Source organism: Pteropus medius, unplaced genomic scaffold, assembly GCF_902729225.1.
Source record: "Pteropus medius unplaced genomic scaffold, Ma_sr-lr_union100, whole genome shotgun sequence".
Lineage (NCBI taxonomy): Eukaryota > Metazoa > Chordata > Mammalia > Chiroptera > Pteropodidae > Pteropus > Pteropus medius.
The window spans coordinates 571,194-585,686 of NW_024352947.1; the positions used below are offsets into that span (position 1 = coordinate 571,194).

The window sequence follows — 14,493 nt, forward strand, 5'->3', positions numbered from 1 at the left end:
CCGGGTTCTCACATTACTTAAATTATAACACATTGGTTTTTTTTTTTGTTTTTTTTTGCAAGTTTGCATGCAATTTCATTAATTAGCTGTTTTGCATTTTATTTTCGAATTTATTTTTTCTAATTTTTAATCTCTATTTTGTCCAATTTTAAAGCATCTTAAGAGAAAGCATGCTTCAATTTATTTTGTTCTCCCCACACCTTAGTCAGCGTGAGACCTAGCAGTCAACAAGTATGTTAAAATCTATTATACGTGATGGTTCTCTCGGTATTTACATATTAACTTTAAAAAAACACAAGGCTGTCATTTAGGATCCCAGTTCCTAGCTCATACCACCTATGTTATATTTTCTTCATTTAGGGATGTGCAGATGGTATGAAATCTATTTTTTAAATTCACGTTTCGTGTATCTGAAATTTCCCATCCGAGGAAATCCTAAAAAATTGAGATCTGATTTATTCACAATTCTGATTGTAAGTAGAACACTTATTTAAATTAACTAACAGCTTCCTACCTATCATCTCACACAGAAAAACGAAACCAAAACACAACCTAGGCTCTCAAAACTATTTTAGAATATTAAATTCTGATTAAGGAATAGTATAACGGGTAATATCAACTTCATCCAGTGTAGGAAATATTTTAAGCTTTATTTTGATAAAACATTTCAGAGTCCCTCATATCACAGCATATCAATAGGCAAAATGTACAAAGACTGATTTTATACTTCATTTTATATGTCAAGTCCCCAACCTCAGGTAAGCAAGTTGCAAAATCCAAGTGCCGATCATTTCACTACAGGTAGCGTTTGAAACAAAATTAAGAACGTTTTCAGCACTTAAGTGAAATGCGGTTTTCATCAAAAAGACTTAATTCCACAGGGCGTGTTTTCCACAGTAATGAATTCGACCAGGCCAGTGACTCCAAACTCGAGTGACAGCGTCACGGCAAGGCCAGCCAGCAGAGGCGGCCCGCCCTTCCGCGGTGCATTAGTCTAGCACGTGCTCCGTTCTGGATAATCTCCAGCGCGTTCGGTTTCTAGAACCTGCTCTGGAGTCTAACGGAACAAGATCGCAGAGACAAGCACCGGCCCCACTCTGAGGAGGGCGATGAGACTGCTCTGTGTGGCACAGGGGCACAGCCTGACGGTGGCGGCCGTCCACCGACCTCCCACGCCAGCCGCTTTGCCAGACGGACACTGCCTGCGGCTATGGCTCCGATCAAGGAACACACAAATTTTAACAGAAAAACATTCTGTACTGCTGGTTTTAAAAAGCAGATAGTGCTACGAGAAAGCAACCATTTAAATAACTGAGTACTCACATTTTTTTACAAGGTCACGCCTTAGGAGAAGTTTTGATTTCAGAAGTATCATTTTATGGACCCGGCATCAAGTATCTGCACAATACGTGTTTCATACAATATAAGTTTAGAAACTGTGGGGGGCACAAAATAATCACAATTTTAAAATCAAATTCGAGTGATCTGAAAAGAGACAAAGTATAACTTTTTGTTCAGCTGAGATATCCAGTATAGTTATTATCAATGTAAAAAAAAAATTAGTCAAAGAAAATCTGTAACTTTGATAATTTTCAACCTTTTAAGCAGGTGTAACTAAAATAAATTAAAAGGGCTCATCTGGCATGAGTGAAATTAAGGAGCTTCAGGACCCTCAGCCACTATCTGGAAGCTGTTTTAGGTTTTACATAATTTCCACAGTCTTAATACCACTATTTTTATTTGGATAAAAGAAATAACTTTCTGAATTAACTGGCATCAGAGATGGCACATATGGACAAGAACCCAGCTAGAAAGCAGCTCAGATGTCTAGAGCCACCCCACCCTGAACTTGAACTCCCATCCTGATCTTATCTGATCTCGGAAGCTAAGCAGGGTCGGGCCTGGTTAGTACTTGGATGGGAGACCGCCTAGAAAGACCAGGCGCTGTAGGCGTTTAAAAAAAAAAAGCTCAGGGAAAAATGGACATGTGCTAGCACAATTTCTCTCAAATTATGGGGAATGTGATATAATCGGTCTACGACAGGAGCAATAGTTTGGAAACCTTGGGAAGCTCACATTTCTTTAGTTATTTTTGTTTTACTAAACCATGTGAAGCGAGCACTTTTAAAAAGAAAGCAAAGAAAAATTAAAAAATTAAAGATGCAGCCTGGAGCATTTTCTTTTCGTAGGAGTCACCAAAGGTCTCTGCTTTGGGACACTGTCTCTCCTTTCTGTTCTCCTCTGTTACGAAAGGACAGAAACAAATCTCCGCTCAGAGCAGGCGTCCTTCAGAACGCCGGGGGCTGGCTTACGACGTTTTCCTAATTTCCCACCCAGCCTGGGATATGAAATCTAAACAAGCATCTCAACGAAAAATTTTCTCATTCGCATCAAGCCTCTACGCTGAAGGGGGTGGTGGGCCAGCTCAAAATCACGGCTGCGGCTACGTTCCTCAGCCCGATGAAGACAAAAGCTCCAGCTGGAAATGCCCACAAGTCAGGAATACATTGGGAAAAAAATTGATCATCGTCTGTGAGATTTTCCAGTAAACACTTGCTCCCAAATCAAATATCCTAACGCTGCTGATCAGCAGGTGGAAATCACCAGCCACGGGCCTCGGCCAGTCGTCTGCTGAGCTAGCTGCCTGCTGACGGCTCCCTCTTTGAGTCGGTTAGGGTCCGGCACTTGAGCCCACAGGCCGGCTCCTCCTTCCAGGGAGGAATTCTGACCCAAACTGACCCTAAAACCGATTTCCTCAATCCCTCCTTTCTTTTCCCCAAACCGTTCAATCACAGGTTAAGGAAGGACGTACGGGGGGCGGGGTGTTTTATACGGCACTGTACCCTGGAAGAGACCCATTTCAGCGGACGGGGAAACTTCGCCACACACTTACACTCTGTCTGTTCACAGAGACGCTTTCTGCCTCGTAACAGACACCGTGAGAAAGTGCATTTTGACCCAGAGGAGAAGCTCAGACGCCACAGCGTGACCACATGTCCGTTAGAGAGTCAGCATAATTTAACAGGAAAGCGCGTTATCTATTTTACTAATCGCAGTGTTTTTGTCGTTTGGGATCCACTGGCCACCTGTCCTTTCTCCTTTCGATTGCGCGTCTCCGAGAGGGCGTGTCCCACGGTTACGCCGCGAGGCACCCGCGCGCGGGGACGGGTCCTGTCCGCACACGCGGCCACGTCAGACCACGGACGTCGTGCTCTCGGGGTTCACGCGGACGAGTCTGGACGCGTTCCTCAGGTCCTGCAGCTGGCGGGCGGGCTTCCCCACGCCCTCCTCGAACCTCTTCTCCACCACCGGGAGGACCGTTTCGTACAGGAAGGACGCGTTTTGCCTGATGAACGCCTTCTTCTCGGGGTCCTGCTCGCAGCGCAGGCTGTAGTCCACGTGCTGAACGGCCACCAGGATGACCTCCAGCAGGCTCTCCAGGAGCACCACGTGCAGCTCCGGGAAGTACAGCTTGAGCGCCTCCTCCAGGAAGCCCATGGTCTGCTTGGTGAAGGCCACCACCGTGTAGCTGAGGCTCACCCAGCAGCCGTCCCCCGTGTACTGCTCGAAGTCGCTCACGCCACAGGCGCGCATCTCCTCCTGGAGTTTGCCCAGGGCCTCGGGGGTCATCAGGTTCATCCTCCGCCACATCTCCTCCGAGTTGCGGTGTTTCGTGGCTTCGATGATGATTTCTTTGTAACTGTGCAAGGCCACCTGGATGTCCTTCACCAGGAGGGCGTGGATGACGAAGGTGAGGTCTAGCCCGATGTCGCCCAGCTGCTGACAGTGCTCCTTCGCCACCTTCACACACTCGGCGGCCGTGGAGAGGCTCTCCTTGCTATCAAACACCTGCTTGCTGAAAGCACCCACAAACACGCCCATGGCCGACCGAGCCCAGGCCACGAAGGCGGAGTAGCAGCCACTGTCGGTGCCCGCGAAATCCGTCTCGAACTCCCGTGCGGTCTCGAGGAGGCTGGTGAAGAAGACGTGGCACAGCTTGTGAATGTAGAGCAAAGTGGACCCTTCGATGCGGAGCTGTCGGATGGCCGTGTGCACAGCCGCCGCCCTGTTCCTCAGAAACAGCTCGCAGGCCTTTGTGCACTGGCCAAGCCGGATGAGCTGAGACACTGCCCTGCGAGTGGCCTTGGGGCCACCTCTCAGAGACCGATCTGGAGAGAGTTCAAACACCAGCACCTTGGTGAGCTGTCGGACGCGCTCGTCCACTCTGGCCCTTAGTTCCTTTACGGGAGGAGGGCTGGGCTTGTCGTCCAGGTAGTGGTTCAACTTATCTAGCAGGTCGACGGCCCCTTCGAAGTCCCTCTGGGCAATGCAGACGTCCAGGTCCTCGGGCAGCTCCTGGATCCATTCCATGGACAGGTCCACCTTCTCTTCTTCCGCCTCCGGAGCAGCCGGCTCGTCTTCCTCGTCGTCCTCAAACGGGTTCCCCGCCTTGGCTGTCACTTGGGGCGGCCCCCGAGGGGCGGCTGCCTCCTCCTGTTCCCTCCGTCTTTTTTCGCCGAGGGCCCTCTTGGTTTTTTCCAGCACTTCCAACCACTCCCGTTTGATTTTCGCATTTTCCGCCTGGAAAATACGGCTCTCGGGGAACATCAGCAGCTTGAACATGTCCTTCATGGGCGGGTTGTCCTTCACGTTGACCACCGCCAGGCCGTCTAGGGAATACAGGGCGTTGTAGCGATACATCCCCCGCCGCTGGGGCAGCCAGGTGGCCACCAGCAAACAGTCGTTCATGAGGAAGCCGTGCACCCGCTGCAGCTGGGTCATGTGGTCCGCCTCGTACTCCACCAGGTCCCCGTTGTACACCAGGTACTGTCCCGGCGTCTCCAGCAGGTGCCTGCAGCCTGCAGCCTTCCACCTTCTCCAGCAGGGTGGTGAGGGTGCGCTGCTTCCCCTCCTCGCCCGGACCCGCGGAGTCGCGGGAGGCGCCCCCAGGGGCGGGGAAAAGGCCAGCCTGGCCCCGGAGGTGGTCTCGGCCGCCCGCGCCACCCCCGCCGTCCTCCCCTCCAGAGGCCGCGGCGGCGCCGGCGGCGGCGGCAGGCGGCAGCAGGGTCAGCGGGATGCTCTCCAGGCTGCTCTTCTGCTCGGTCAGCAGGTGGCTGAGCTGGTACATCTCGCTCTCCAGGTAGGAGATCTCGCGGGCCGTCTCTATGAACTGCCGGTAGTTCTGGTACACGTTGCGCTTCAGGTTCTGCGCCGTCTCCTCCGCCAGCGCCTGGATGCGCTGCCGGTGCTCCTGGAGGTCCCGGTCCCCGTCCGACTGCTGCGAGAGCTGCTTCACGTACAGACGCGCGTCGAAGCCCCCCGACTCCAGCTGCCGCCGCAGGCGACTCGCCCCACTGTCCGACATCGCCATCGCCACGTCCGTCCGGGTCTCGCGCGGTCACTGTCACTCTCGCCGCCGCCGGGGCCGCCGCTGTCCCGGCTCACGCAAGGCGGGCGGAGCTGCCGGGATGAGGAAACGGGATGCGGGACGAGTACGCCTGCGCCGGGCTCTGAGCGTCCGCTGGTGCGCCTGCGCAGCGGGCCGAGCGCGGGTAGTGCGCCTGCGCACGACCGCCAGCGGCCTACAGCGCTTGCGCCGGAGGAGCTGTTGCGGAAGTCGGTGGAGGGCAAGGCGGGGCGGCGTGGGTATTGCGCATGCGCCGAGAGTGACGTCATTTGACGTTACTGGCGTATCGTGAGACGGTTAGTAGCCTCCCGAAACCGTCCTCCGGTCTAAGCCTTGAGAACTCAAGTTTTGAACCCTCTACGAGGTGTCACGCTGAGTTCTCTTTTTTTAAGCCCCAGAACCTCGGCTTCGGGGTTTGGGTCCAGCTTCGTTCTCGTTCTCGAGTCGGTTTTCCGAGTTCTCGCGAGACCCGCGGGCCAAGCCGAGAGCAGCCCGAGAGCCGGTATCTCCCGGGAGCGCGGCTGGGCTCGCAGAGCGTCCGGGCGGAGCTGCGGCCTCGCGCGCGAGCGAGCACGACGCCGGCCGACCTCGCCCGGGCCCCCGGTAGCGATGGATGAGGACCTGGTTTTGGCGCTGCGGCTTCAGGAGGAGTGGAATTTGCAGGTGTCGGGGCGCGCCGCGGCCCAGGAGCCCCTGTCCCTGGTGGACGCGTCCTGGGAGTTGGTGGACCCCACCCCGGATTTGCAGGCCCTGTTTGTGCAGTTCAACGACCGGTTCTTCTGGGGCCAGCTGGAGGCCGTCGAGGTGAAGTGGAGCATGCGGATGACCCTGTGAGTCGCGAGGCCCGCGGGTTCCCGCGGCCCCCCGCCCTCCCCACTCCCCGCCCCGGCGGCCGGGGCCGTTAGACGCGGGGCTGGGGGATCCTGGTGCCCGCCCCCACCTCCCTGAGAACGCGCCCGCCCCCGCGGTTCGATTCCTAACGGACACCGTGAGAGAGGACGTTTTTTCGAATGTCGCCCCGCTCGAAAATAAGAGCGCGTTTCCGATTTGTCTCATGGCCGTGCGTTAGGGCCCAGGAGCGGGAAGCCAGCCGCCCGTCCACCCCCAATGCGCGCGTTAGGGCACCTGCGCTCCGCGGGGAGCCCGCGGTTAGTGGGCAGGGGCGGCCGTCCCCACTGGCCCGGACCCCAGGGTTCTCCAGGGACGCCCCTAAGTGTGAGAAACAAGTGGGAGAAGTTCCGATTGGAAATCGTCCTCTCCTGTCCGCGGGCGGAGTTTTTAACGAGGTCAGGGGGCCGTCGTGTGCCACCCTGCTCATTTTGTTAGGGAACGAGCCCAAATAAGACAGGTTAAGGTGTGATATGAAACTGTGCAGCACAGGTCTGCGTCGTAGAGGCTGTTACCGCCACAACGTGGGACAGCGCTAGGGAGGGCGCTGGGCCAGCGGCGCAGGTTCTGTCCCTCTGAGCTGTTGCAGCCTGGCCAGGGCGGTGGCAGTGCCCCTGCCCACATCGCCCCCTGCCTGGGTGAACGCCAGTCCGTCCTGACAGGGAGGGTGAGTGCGCTTTGGGGAAAGCCATCTGCCCCCAAGCGTTGGCTGTGTCATCCCCGTTTGCCTTGTCTGTGTTCACTAATAACCTCGTGGTGGTGGCTTTTCAGGTGTGCTGGGGTGTGCAGCTATGAAGGGAGGGGCGGAATGTGTTCCATCCGGCTCAGTGAACCCCTCTTAAAGCTGAGACCAAGAAAGGATCTCGTAGAGGTAAGCGCTGCAGGTAAAGACACGGATGACATACTAGATTAAGAGACAGCGTAAGATGAAGACACACGTATGTTACATGTACAGGGACGGAGAAAAGCATATCGTCTAAACACTTAAAGTTGTGGCTACCTTAGTATCAGACTAAAGATCTTAAGACGTTTCATTAGAGAGAAAAGGGCACATTATAATAACAAGGTAATCTGTTAAATAAAGATACCTAACAACCTAAATAATTATGACCCTAAAAGTCATAACATAACTTTGAACTACGAGGGGCATAAATTAGCAGTCAGAAAAATAAATAATCCACAGTTGTAACTTCAGTTAACAACTCTCTTGATAACTCAGTGAATACGCAGAAAATAGTAAATATAGAACCAAAAATTGAATATGATTAACCAAACCAACCCTAACGAAGATGCCCAACTGGACAGGAGCAGCTTAGTGAATATGTTGTGTAAATAAACACATGGACTACCTAAGTTGCAACGAACAGGGTTCAGAAGAGCAAGGCCGTTAAACCTATGGCCCATTCTAGAAAGATGGTTCATGACTTTGTCAGCTGAGAGGCATCTGTGAGCCAGAGAGAATTATCCCAGGTAGACTAAGGAAATGCATTTTTATTTAAAAAGCACTGTAACAGATTAATGCGATTGTTTTGTGTTTCAGACCCTGTTGCACGAAATGATACACGCCTATCTGTTTGTCACTAACAACGACAAGGACCGGGAAGGGCACGGCCCCGAGTTCTGCAAGCACATGCACCGCATCAACCGCCTGACCGGGGCCAACATCACGGTGTGTGAGCCGCGCCTGCACCCCGTGCTGCTTATTCCTCCAGGGTCCCCCGGGACGGGACTGGGTAGAAACGACTTCTGTCTTTGAGGGTCCCCAGTGAGCTAGAGGCCTAGGGACACGGCGGCTGGCCTGGCCAGAGTAGAGTGGCCACGGGCCCATGCCCCAAGGCCTCTGCCCGCTCCCAGGAGACTTCAGGCTTGCCACCCGGCCTGGGCTGTCACAGCTGCCCCAGGACCTGCCTTCTCTTGTGGTCTCCTCTGAACTGAACGGGACGTTAACCCCACAGACATTAAGCGCTTGGTACTTTGGGTTTTCCCCGCCTTCAAAAGGCGGTGGATGCCAGCGTGATGGACAATGGAACGTGTTTACCCTCTGCGTTGCTAGCTGTCAGCGTTACTTTTCTAGAGCTTGTCGAGTTACTTCAAGCTCTGGAAAGTGGTTTGCGTTAGGAAACAGTCACATAAAATGTAGACTGGCAAACAAACTGCGGAGTTGCCGGCACACGAGACTTAGTTTCTTCATTAGAATTTGCACTTCCGGCCAGGTCGTGGGTCGTCCCTGCTTTTGGGAACGGCTCTCTTCCGCGAATGTCTGTTTGTCTAGGAGGGGGGCTGGTCCAGCGCACACCCCTCACTCTTTCAGGTCACGTCCTGTTATCATGAACTCTACCGGGCATCCCGTTCACGGTGCTGCCCCGTTTTATTTTAGTGACTCCGTTGTTAAAAAGTGACATCCCAGGCTGTAGGGGTTACGGGAGCTGGAAGCAAAACAGACCCAATTCCTGGATTTTCTGGCCATTGAATTAGTGAGCAGAGTCCTCAACGGAAGGGGGAGGGCGGGGTCTTCTACGCCTCTTTGCCCCCAAACGTTTGTCCTGTCTCCTGTAGCTGCTGCAGAGGGCACTGTCTGCAGGCCTGCCAAGTAAGACATTTAGCTTGTGGTGGAGAGAGACTGAGTGTAAAACTAGCCGGAGAGGTGTAGAAAGCTTAGCATTCTTTCCCACAAGGAGAACTTTTAAAAAAATGTCTTTGGTAAAACAAAGCGCAACAAAAACCTCGTGCTGCTTGTCTGATACCGGTAGTAATGTCCCATCGAGGTGACAGTAGAAAAGGCACTCAGCCACTTGGGAGAATCAGTTTGTAATGGCGCCCTGCCATCTCAGTGCCACCAAGAGGGGAGGGCTCACCGTCCTCTCAGACAGGACTCCTGTGTCTTCTGCTTCGGGTCTTGGGACAGGTCACTGAGAGGGCGAAGCAACAGGATCATGTCGAAGGAGTGAAAAGCACATTTATTTGACTTGATGTGTGAAGGTTTCCACACAGCACGGACTTGGCACCTCTGTGCCAAGCCCACACATGCCCCTCGGGGCACAAAGCTGAAAGTGTTTGCATTCAGGAGACCGTTTCACCGATAGACATAACACGATGCCCCGTAAGGATCACTGCAGGGACGTGGGGCTGGCCGGATGCTCTCGTGGTTTGGGTCCAGCGTCTAAGGCGACAGTCCGCAGAGCTCAGTGGTGTGACTGACAGGGAGGAAGTCGTCTTTCCTGTGGCATTACATAAAATCTCGTTTCTGTCCTGAGTTTGACCGTTTTAAAATTTGTTCTCTAAAACTTTCAGCACGTAGAGAGGCTTTTTTATTTTTTGTTTTCTCACGTTTGTCCTTTTTTGTACAGCTTCTGAGGTCTTACGTTAGCTGCTTTTTGCCATTAAAATGACCTTTCGAACAGAAGCTAAACACGGTTGTCTTTCCTGACATAAAATTTCCCAAACTGGGAAGGTGGCGAACACAGCGGCCGCCGGCGCGTTTGCGGGCGCTGACGCGGCCGCCCTCTCTGCGCAGGTGCACCACGCGTTCCACGACGAGGTGGACGAGTACCGGAGACACTGGTGGCGCTGCGACGGGCCCTGCCAGCTGCGGAAGCCCTTCTACGGCTACGTCAAGCGCGCCACCAACAGGGCGCCGTCCGCGCACGACCACTGGTGGGCCGAGCACCAGAAGTCCTGTGGCGGCACCTACGTCAAGGTCAAGGAGCCCGAGAGCTACTCCCAGAAGCGCAAGGGGAAGGCGGGCGCGGGCGGGCGGCCCGCGGCGGGCGGCAAAGGTGAGTGGCGAGGCCCGGGGGCGCCCCGGTGCCTGGGGCGGCGGCTGACAAACAGGCCCCGCTCTGCGGGCGGGGGGACAGTGGAAGTCCCCTGCCCCCGTGTGACTCGGTCATGAGGAAACAGGAGGCAGAAAGGTGGTCGGAGCAGGAGCCGCAGCTGGGAGAACAATGCCCGGAACGGCCGTCCTCCCGACGCCCCTTCCTGCCGGCCCCGTCCAGGTGGCCCGCTGGCCAGGCACCTCTCCACTGGGAGGAGGATGGGGAAGGGGTGCGACACACGTGCGCCAGCTCCGCCTCTCAGTCTCCCCTTCCGGGCAGGTTCAGGGGTCGTTGTGCCTGGTGAAGAGGTCTCAGGTTGCTGCGGTCGCTGCTGCCTCTAGGACGCCGTGACGTGCCCCAGGGACACATGCTGTGTCCCGAGTCTGAGCTGTTCACTTGCGGAGCTCAGGACACCTGACGTGGAGAGTGTCTTGGGGGGGCCAGAGCGCCCCCAGGGAGGGACGTGGGGGCCGGGAGGTTTCCGGGCGAAGGGCCTCATCCCGCGTGAGGCGCCACAGCCCTGCCCGAGGCGGCCTCGCCCTAGGAGCCACCTGAGGACGAAATGGTACTTTTTCATTTGGAGGAACTGTCCTTTGGGATGGGGGTGTCCTGGGCCCGTCGCTGCGTTCATTGGTCCCTGTGTCGAGGGAAGGTCTCGTCTGCTTGTCTTGCAGATAAAGCCAGCAGAGGCGAGACGCAGCCGCTAGTCCCGTTCGGTGGGAATGGCTACGTCCTGGGAGCGACGGGCCAGGCCGTCCCGCCCGGGGAGGTGGCCACGCCACGTGCTACTCGGAAAGCGCAAGATTCCTCACGTCACGACCGTTCGGCAAACACCGCGAGACCCGGTTCTAAAACCGAGGCGAAATTCGTCCAGAATGGTTCAAGTAAGAAAACTCTAGTCCCCCCTGTTCTCAGTAGCGGTCACCAAAGTGTTTTAAGCAACTACTTCCCCCGAGCGTCGTCGGCTCCCAGCGCGAAGGCCCTGCGGGGCGTGGACGGGCCTCCTGCGGCAAGCGCGGCCCTGGGCGACGGCGGCAAGCACCCCGCCCCCTCTGGGTCTCAGAGAAGGGCTTCGGCGTCCAAGGTCGCCCCGAGAAATTCCACGAGAGCAGCAGCGTCGGCCTCCGTGGCGGCCCCCCAGGACGCGAGCCGGCCGGAGAGTGAGGTCCCAGGCAAACGGCCCCGGCTGGAGGGTGAGGCCGTTGGTGCCAGCGGCTTCGTCAGGGAGCGCGCGCAGAGCGATGGTGACCCAGCCAGTGCGTCCCCTGCCGCCCCGGCCCAGGGCTCCAGCGGCCAGCCCGGCCAGAGCGAAGTGGTCCGCTGCCCGGTGTGCCGGGGCCAAGTTCTGGCGTCTCAGATCAACGAGCACTTGGACCGGTGCCTCGAAGGCGAGAGCACCTCAGTCAGAAGAAGGAAAAACCTCTGAGGAAGAGGATGGGCCTCACATCCCGCCGCGCTACCTCACCGCGACCGCCGTGCCGGCCCCTCAGGGAGCTCTGCTTCGTGCAGAGATTCGTAGGTTACGACCTGCTTCACGTGGCCAGCACGGAGTGTTCTCGTTGACACGTGCGCACGTGAGATTGTGATCAGGGCTGTGAGGGCGCCCCGTCTGTGTCCACTCACCTTCCTCCTCTGGAGCCCGCAGTTCTGAATGTTCTCACACGTGTAGCTTTTATTAGACACTTTGTTCTTTCTTGCTCTTAAAGGTATTTGAATCTGTTAACCTACGTATACGTCCCTCAGAGTATTTAACGAGTAATTAAATATATGGTTAAATTGAATATTTATTAATGCTGAAACTCGTTCCCAGTGCTGTTAGTATTTAGCGTCAGGCATATTGACCACAATGAAAACCTAGAGTATGAAGTATGTTAGTTGTTTTACTCAAAATACTTTTCTAAATCTTTAAACTTTTTTTCTCGAAATCTTAACAGGAAATGAGTTTTATGCATTTTAAAGAATTTTATGTCTGTTTCACCTTGGTGGCAGATTTTAGGTTAAAATAGATAAAGAGTATAGTAAAACAGATTTATTTTTGAATATTACTAGTAACAAACAGCCACTATAATTCTGTGAGCCAGTTATTTTCTCAGACTTTAACACAGCGAGTGGCTAAAACTCGGTGCTAAGTAACTGGTACATAGGACAGCAAAGTTGCGTACTGTTTCGCAGTGGAACGTTATCTAGAAACAGCATTACGAACCTTAAGCCAAAGCTGAAACCATTACAACAGGGAATACCACTTGTGCATTTAAAAATAAAAAGTCGTGTCGTGACGGGGGCACGGATTCTCCCCTGCTGTCTCAGGGCCGCCTCAGGGTGCCGCACGCTCCCAAGACCGCAGGCCCCGCCGTCTTTCTCGTGCCACGGGACTTGTATGCGCATGAGGCGCAGGGTCCTAGGCGTGCGGCCGGTGGCCTCGCACCGTGCTTGGCTGCCGTCACTAGAGGGCGTCCTCGTGGCTGCGTCTTCCCAGCCGACTCCCGCAGCCCGAGGGCAGCCGCCATCGGCACCTCTGCCGCGCAGGCTAGCGCTAGCTCGCCTCGTTCTTGAACTCACGGTGCGGTATCTTTGTTGGTACGTGTGGCGGATTCTGTAGCGTTTGTGTGACTATGCCAAAGTTTACATGTCCATTCTAATATTAACAGGCGTCATTTCAAGTCGGGGCTGGCTGTTACGAATAGTGCCACTAAGAATGTCATTGTCATCTCGTGGCAGGCGCTCAGGGTCCGATTGCTGGGTCACGGGCTATGTTCACGGTTAGCGTTGGTGAATACCGCAGTTGACGCTCCTACGAGCAGCGGATGAGAGTTCTAGTCGTTCACCTGTTAACACTGTTCTCAGCCCTTGTCTTTTTAGCCTGTCTGGTAGACTGTTCACAGTTTTGCTATTTCTTAAGTATGAAGTTGAAAAGTAATATTTAATAAATATAAGTGATTTAAAATGTGTGTATTGTGTTATAATGTGTGCAGTTATATTTTCATAGAAAATCTTTAATTCAGTCCCATAAGTTATGTGCAGTTGAACATTTTTTGAGCCCACCTGGTCCAAGGTTCTAGGGCTCTGAAGTAAGACACGTCCTCAGGAGCGTTACAGCCTGGTTGGGGGAGGCGGGGAGAGACAAAACCAGATGCATTTCCACACGGTAAATGCTGTGACAGGCTTTGGCTGACGCTGCGGGAACTAAGGGACAGCACAGCCGAGGGCCTTAGGTATGTTTCCTGGGGAAGGGGACATCTGAGCTGCTCTGGGACGAGTCAAGTCAGTCTGGTGAGAAGGTGGGAAGGGCCTTGCGACCAGGAGAAGCACAGAAGAGGCGTGGACAGACAGGCAACCCCCTGGGAGGACAGCTGGCCAGAGAGGGTAGACGGGACAGAGCTAGCCACGCAGAACGTCAAGGGCAGAGCCTCATCTTTATGTCCAGTTAGTGTGGCCCCCGACAACACTGTCGATCCAGCCGGGCCTGGTGCCCTGGGGAATGGACGGGTTTGCCAGCCCGTCTGGAACATCTGAGAAGTGTTTTCGTGGGTTCGCGGGGGGCACCATGGATGCGGGGAGGGTGATAGGACCTGCTGGGAAAGGAGGCGTCACATCGAAAGAGTCTGTCGGGTAAGTGATGACGGAAATGTTAGCCGTCAAGGAAACGGAAGCTAAACTGGGAATTTAAACCCTCACTTCAACCCGTGTTAAAGACTGGAGAAAACTTGCGCCCTAAGAAATCTGTTTCTTCCAAATCTGAGTCCTTCACTGTCTCATATCAAATAAGTTTTCCGTTCTAAGTTTCTCCCTTTGAAAGCAAACTTCCTACCATAATGGCAGCTGGTGATTCTGGGTCAACCTATAAGCTGCTATCACCCTTCATTTGGGGAGTGGACTTTACGTTATAAAGTCCAAGTATAACTACATTATCTAACAAAACTATAGCAAGTTTTTCTTGCTTTTGTAGAAATATAAATGTGTGTCCTAACTAGAAAGTCTACGGTGGGAGATAAAATAGGACAAAAAACTTACGCTCTCCCACTGTCCCAAAGCTCTGACTTTTTTGCAAAGCCGATAGGATCTTCAAGTAAATGAGAACGTGAGAAGCAGCTGCTGAGGCCTCCAGCGGGGCTGCTGCCGGCTGGACCTGGCCGCGGCCCACGCGGACGGGAGCATCTCGCCAACGCCCAGCTGTTCCCAGCTCTCTATCGACGGGCGAGTTTCCCGTTGTCTCCGTGTTTGTCCTTGAGGCTGTTGCTGCCTTTTTAGCAATTTGTAGTTGCTGTTGACTAGCAGTGTGTCCACCAAGCAAATACACGATTATTCCAGATTTAACCGCCCGGGGAGCCGAAATTAACAACAGGCTGCAGTGTGGAGACGAGCTCAGGCTTTCACTATTTCTGA

At 54.2% G+C, this 14,493-nt stretch overlaps 2 protein-coding genes and 1 pseudogene across 4 annotated transcripts; 2 read left to right on the forward strand and 1 right to left on the reverse strand.

Annotated features, from left to right (window-relative positions):
- Window positions 1-624: 624 nt before the first annotated feature.
- EXOC8 (exocyst complex component 8) lies at window positions 625-5,515 on the reverse strand. Its single transcript, XM_039850328.1, is given in 2 exon segments — window positions 625-4,860; window positions 4,862-5,515. Coding segments are annotated over 2 exon segments (2,178 nt in total). The 5' UTR covers window positions 5,372-5,515; the 3' UTR covers window positions 625-3,192.
- Window positions 1,826-1,953, forward strand: LOC120592699 (uncharacterized; annotated as a pseudogene).
- Window positions 5,516-5,661: 146 nt separating the features above from the next.
- On the forward strand, window positions 5,662-13,058 carry SPRTN (SprT-like N-terminal domain). 3 transcript variants are annotated; one of them, XM_039850332.1, is made up of 5 exons: window positions 5,662-6,237; window positions 7,067-7,166; window positions 7,836-7,964; window positions 9,810-10,055; window positions 10,763-13,058. In XM_039850332.1, the coding sequence occupies exons 1-5, from the start codon at window positions 6,017-6,019 to the stop codon at window positions 11,534-11,536; spliced, it is 1,470 nt and encodes a 489-aa protein (XP_039706266.1). In that variant the 5' UTR covers window positions 5,662-6,016; the 3' UTR covers window positions 11,537-13,058. The 3 variants fall into 3 exon arrangements, with proteins under 3 accessions (XP_039706266.1, XP_039706264.1, XP_039706265.1); XM_039850330.1 differs by having other exon boundaries at window positions 5,665-6,237; window positions 9,810-10,071; window positions 10,785-13,058; XM_039850331.1 differs by having other exon boundaries at window positions 6,079-6,211; window positions 9,810-10,071; window positions 10,785-13,058.
- The last annotated feature ends 1,435 nt before the right edge of the window (window positions 13,059-14,493 follow it).

Bases quoted from the DNA above. Each gene is read 5' to 3' on its own strand.
- SPRTN (XM_039850332.1), top strand. From the start codon at position 6,017: ATGGATGAGGACCTGGTTTTGGCGCTGCGGCTTCAGGAGGAGTGGAAT. The intron at 7,167-7,835 runs GTAAGCGCTGCA...TTTGTGTTTCAG, and splicing joins CAAGAAAGGATCTCGTAGAG to ACCCTGTTGCACGAAATGAT. The intron at 10,056-10,762 runs GCGGCGGGCGGC...TGTCGAGGGAAG, and splicing joins CGGGCGCGGGCGGGCGGCCC to GTCTCGTCTGCTTGTCTTGC.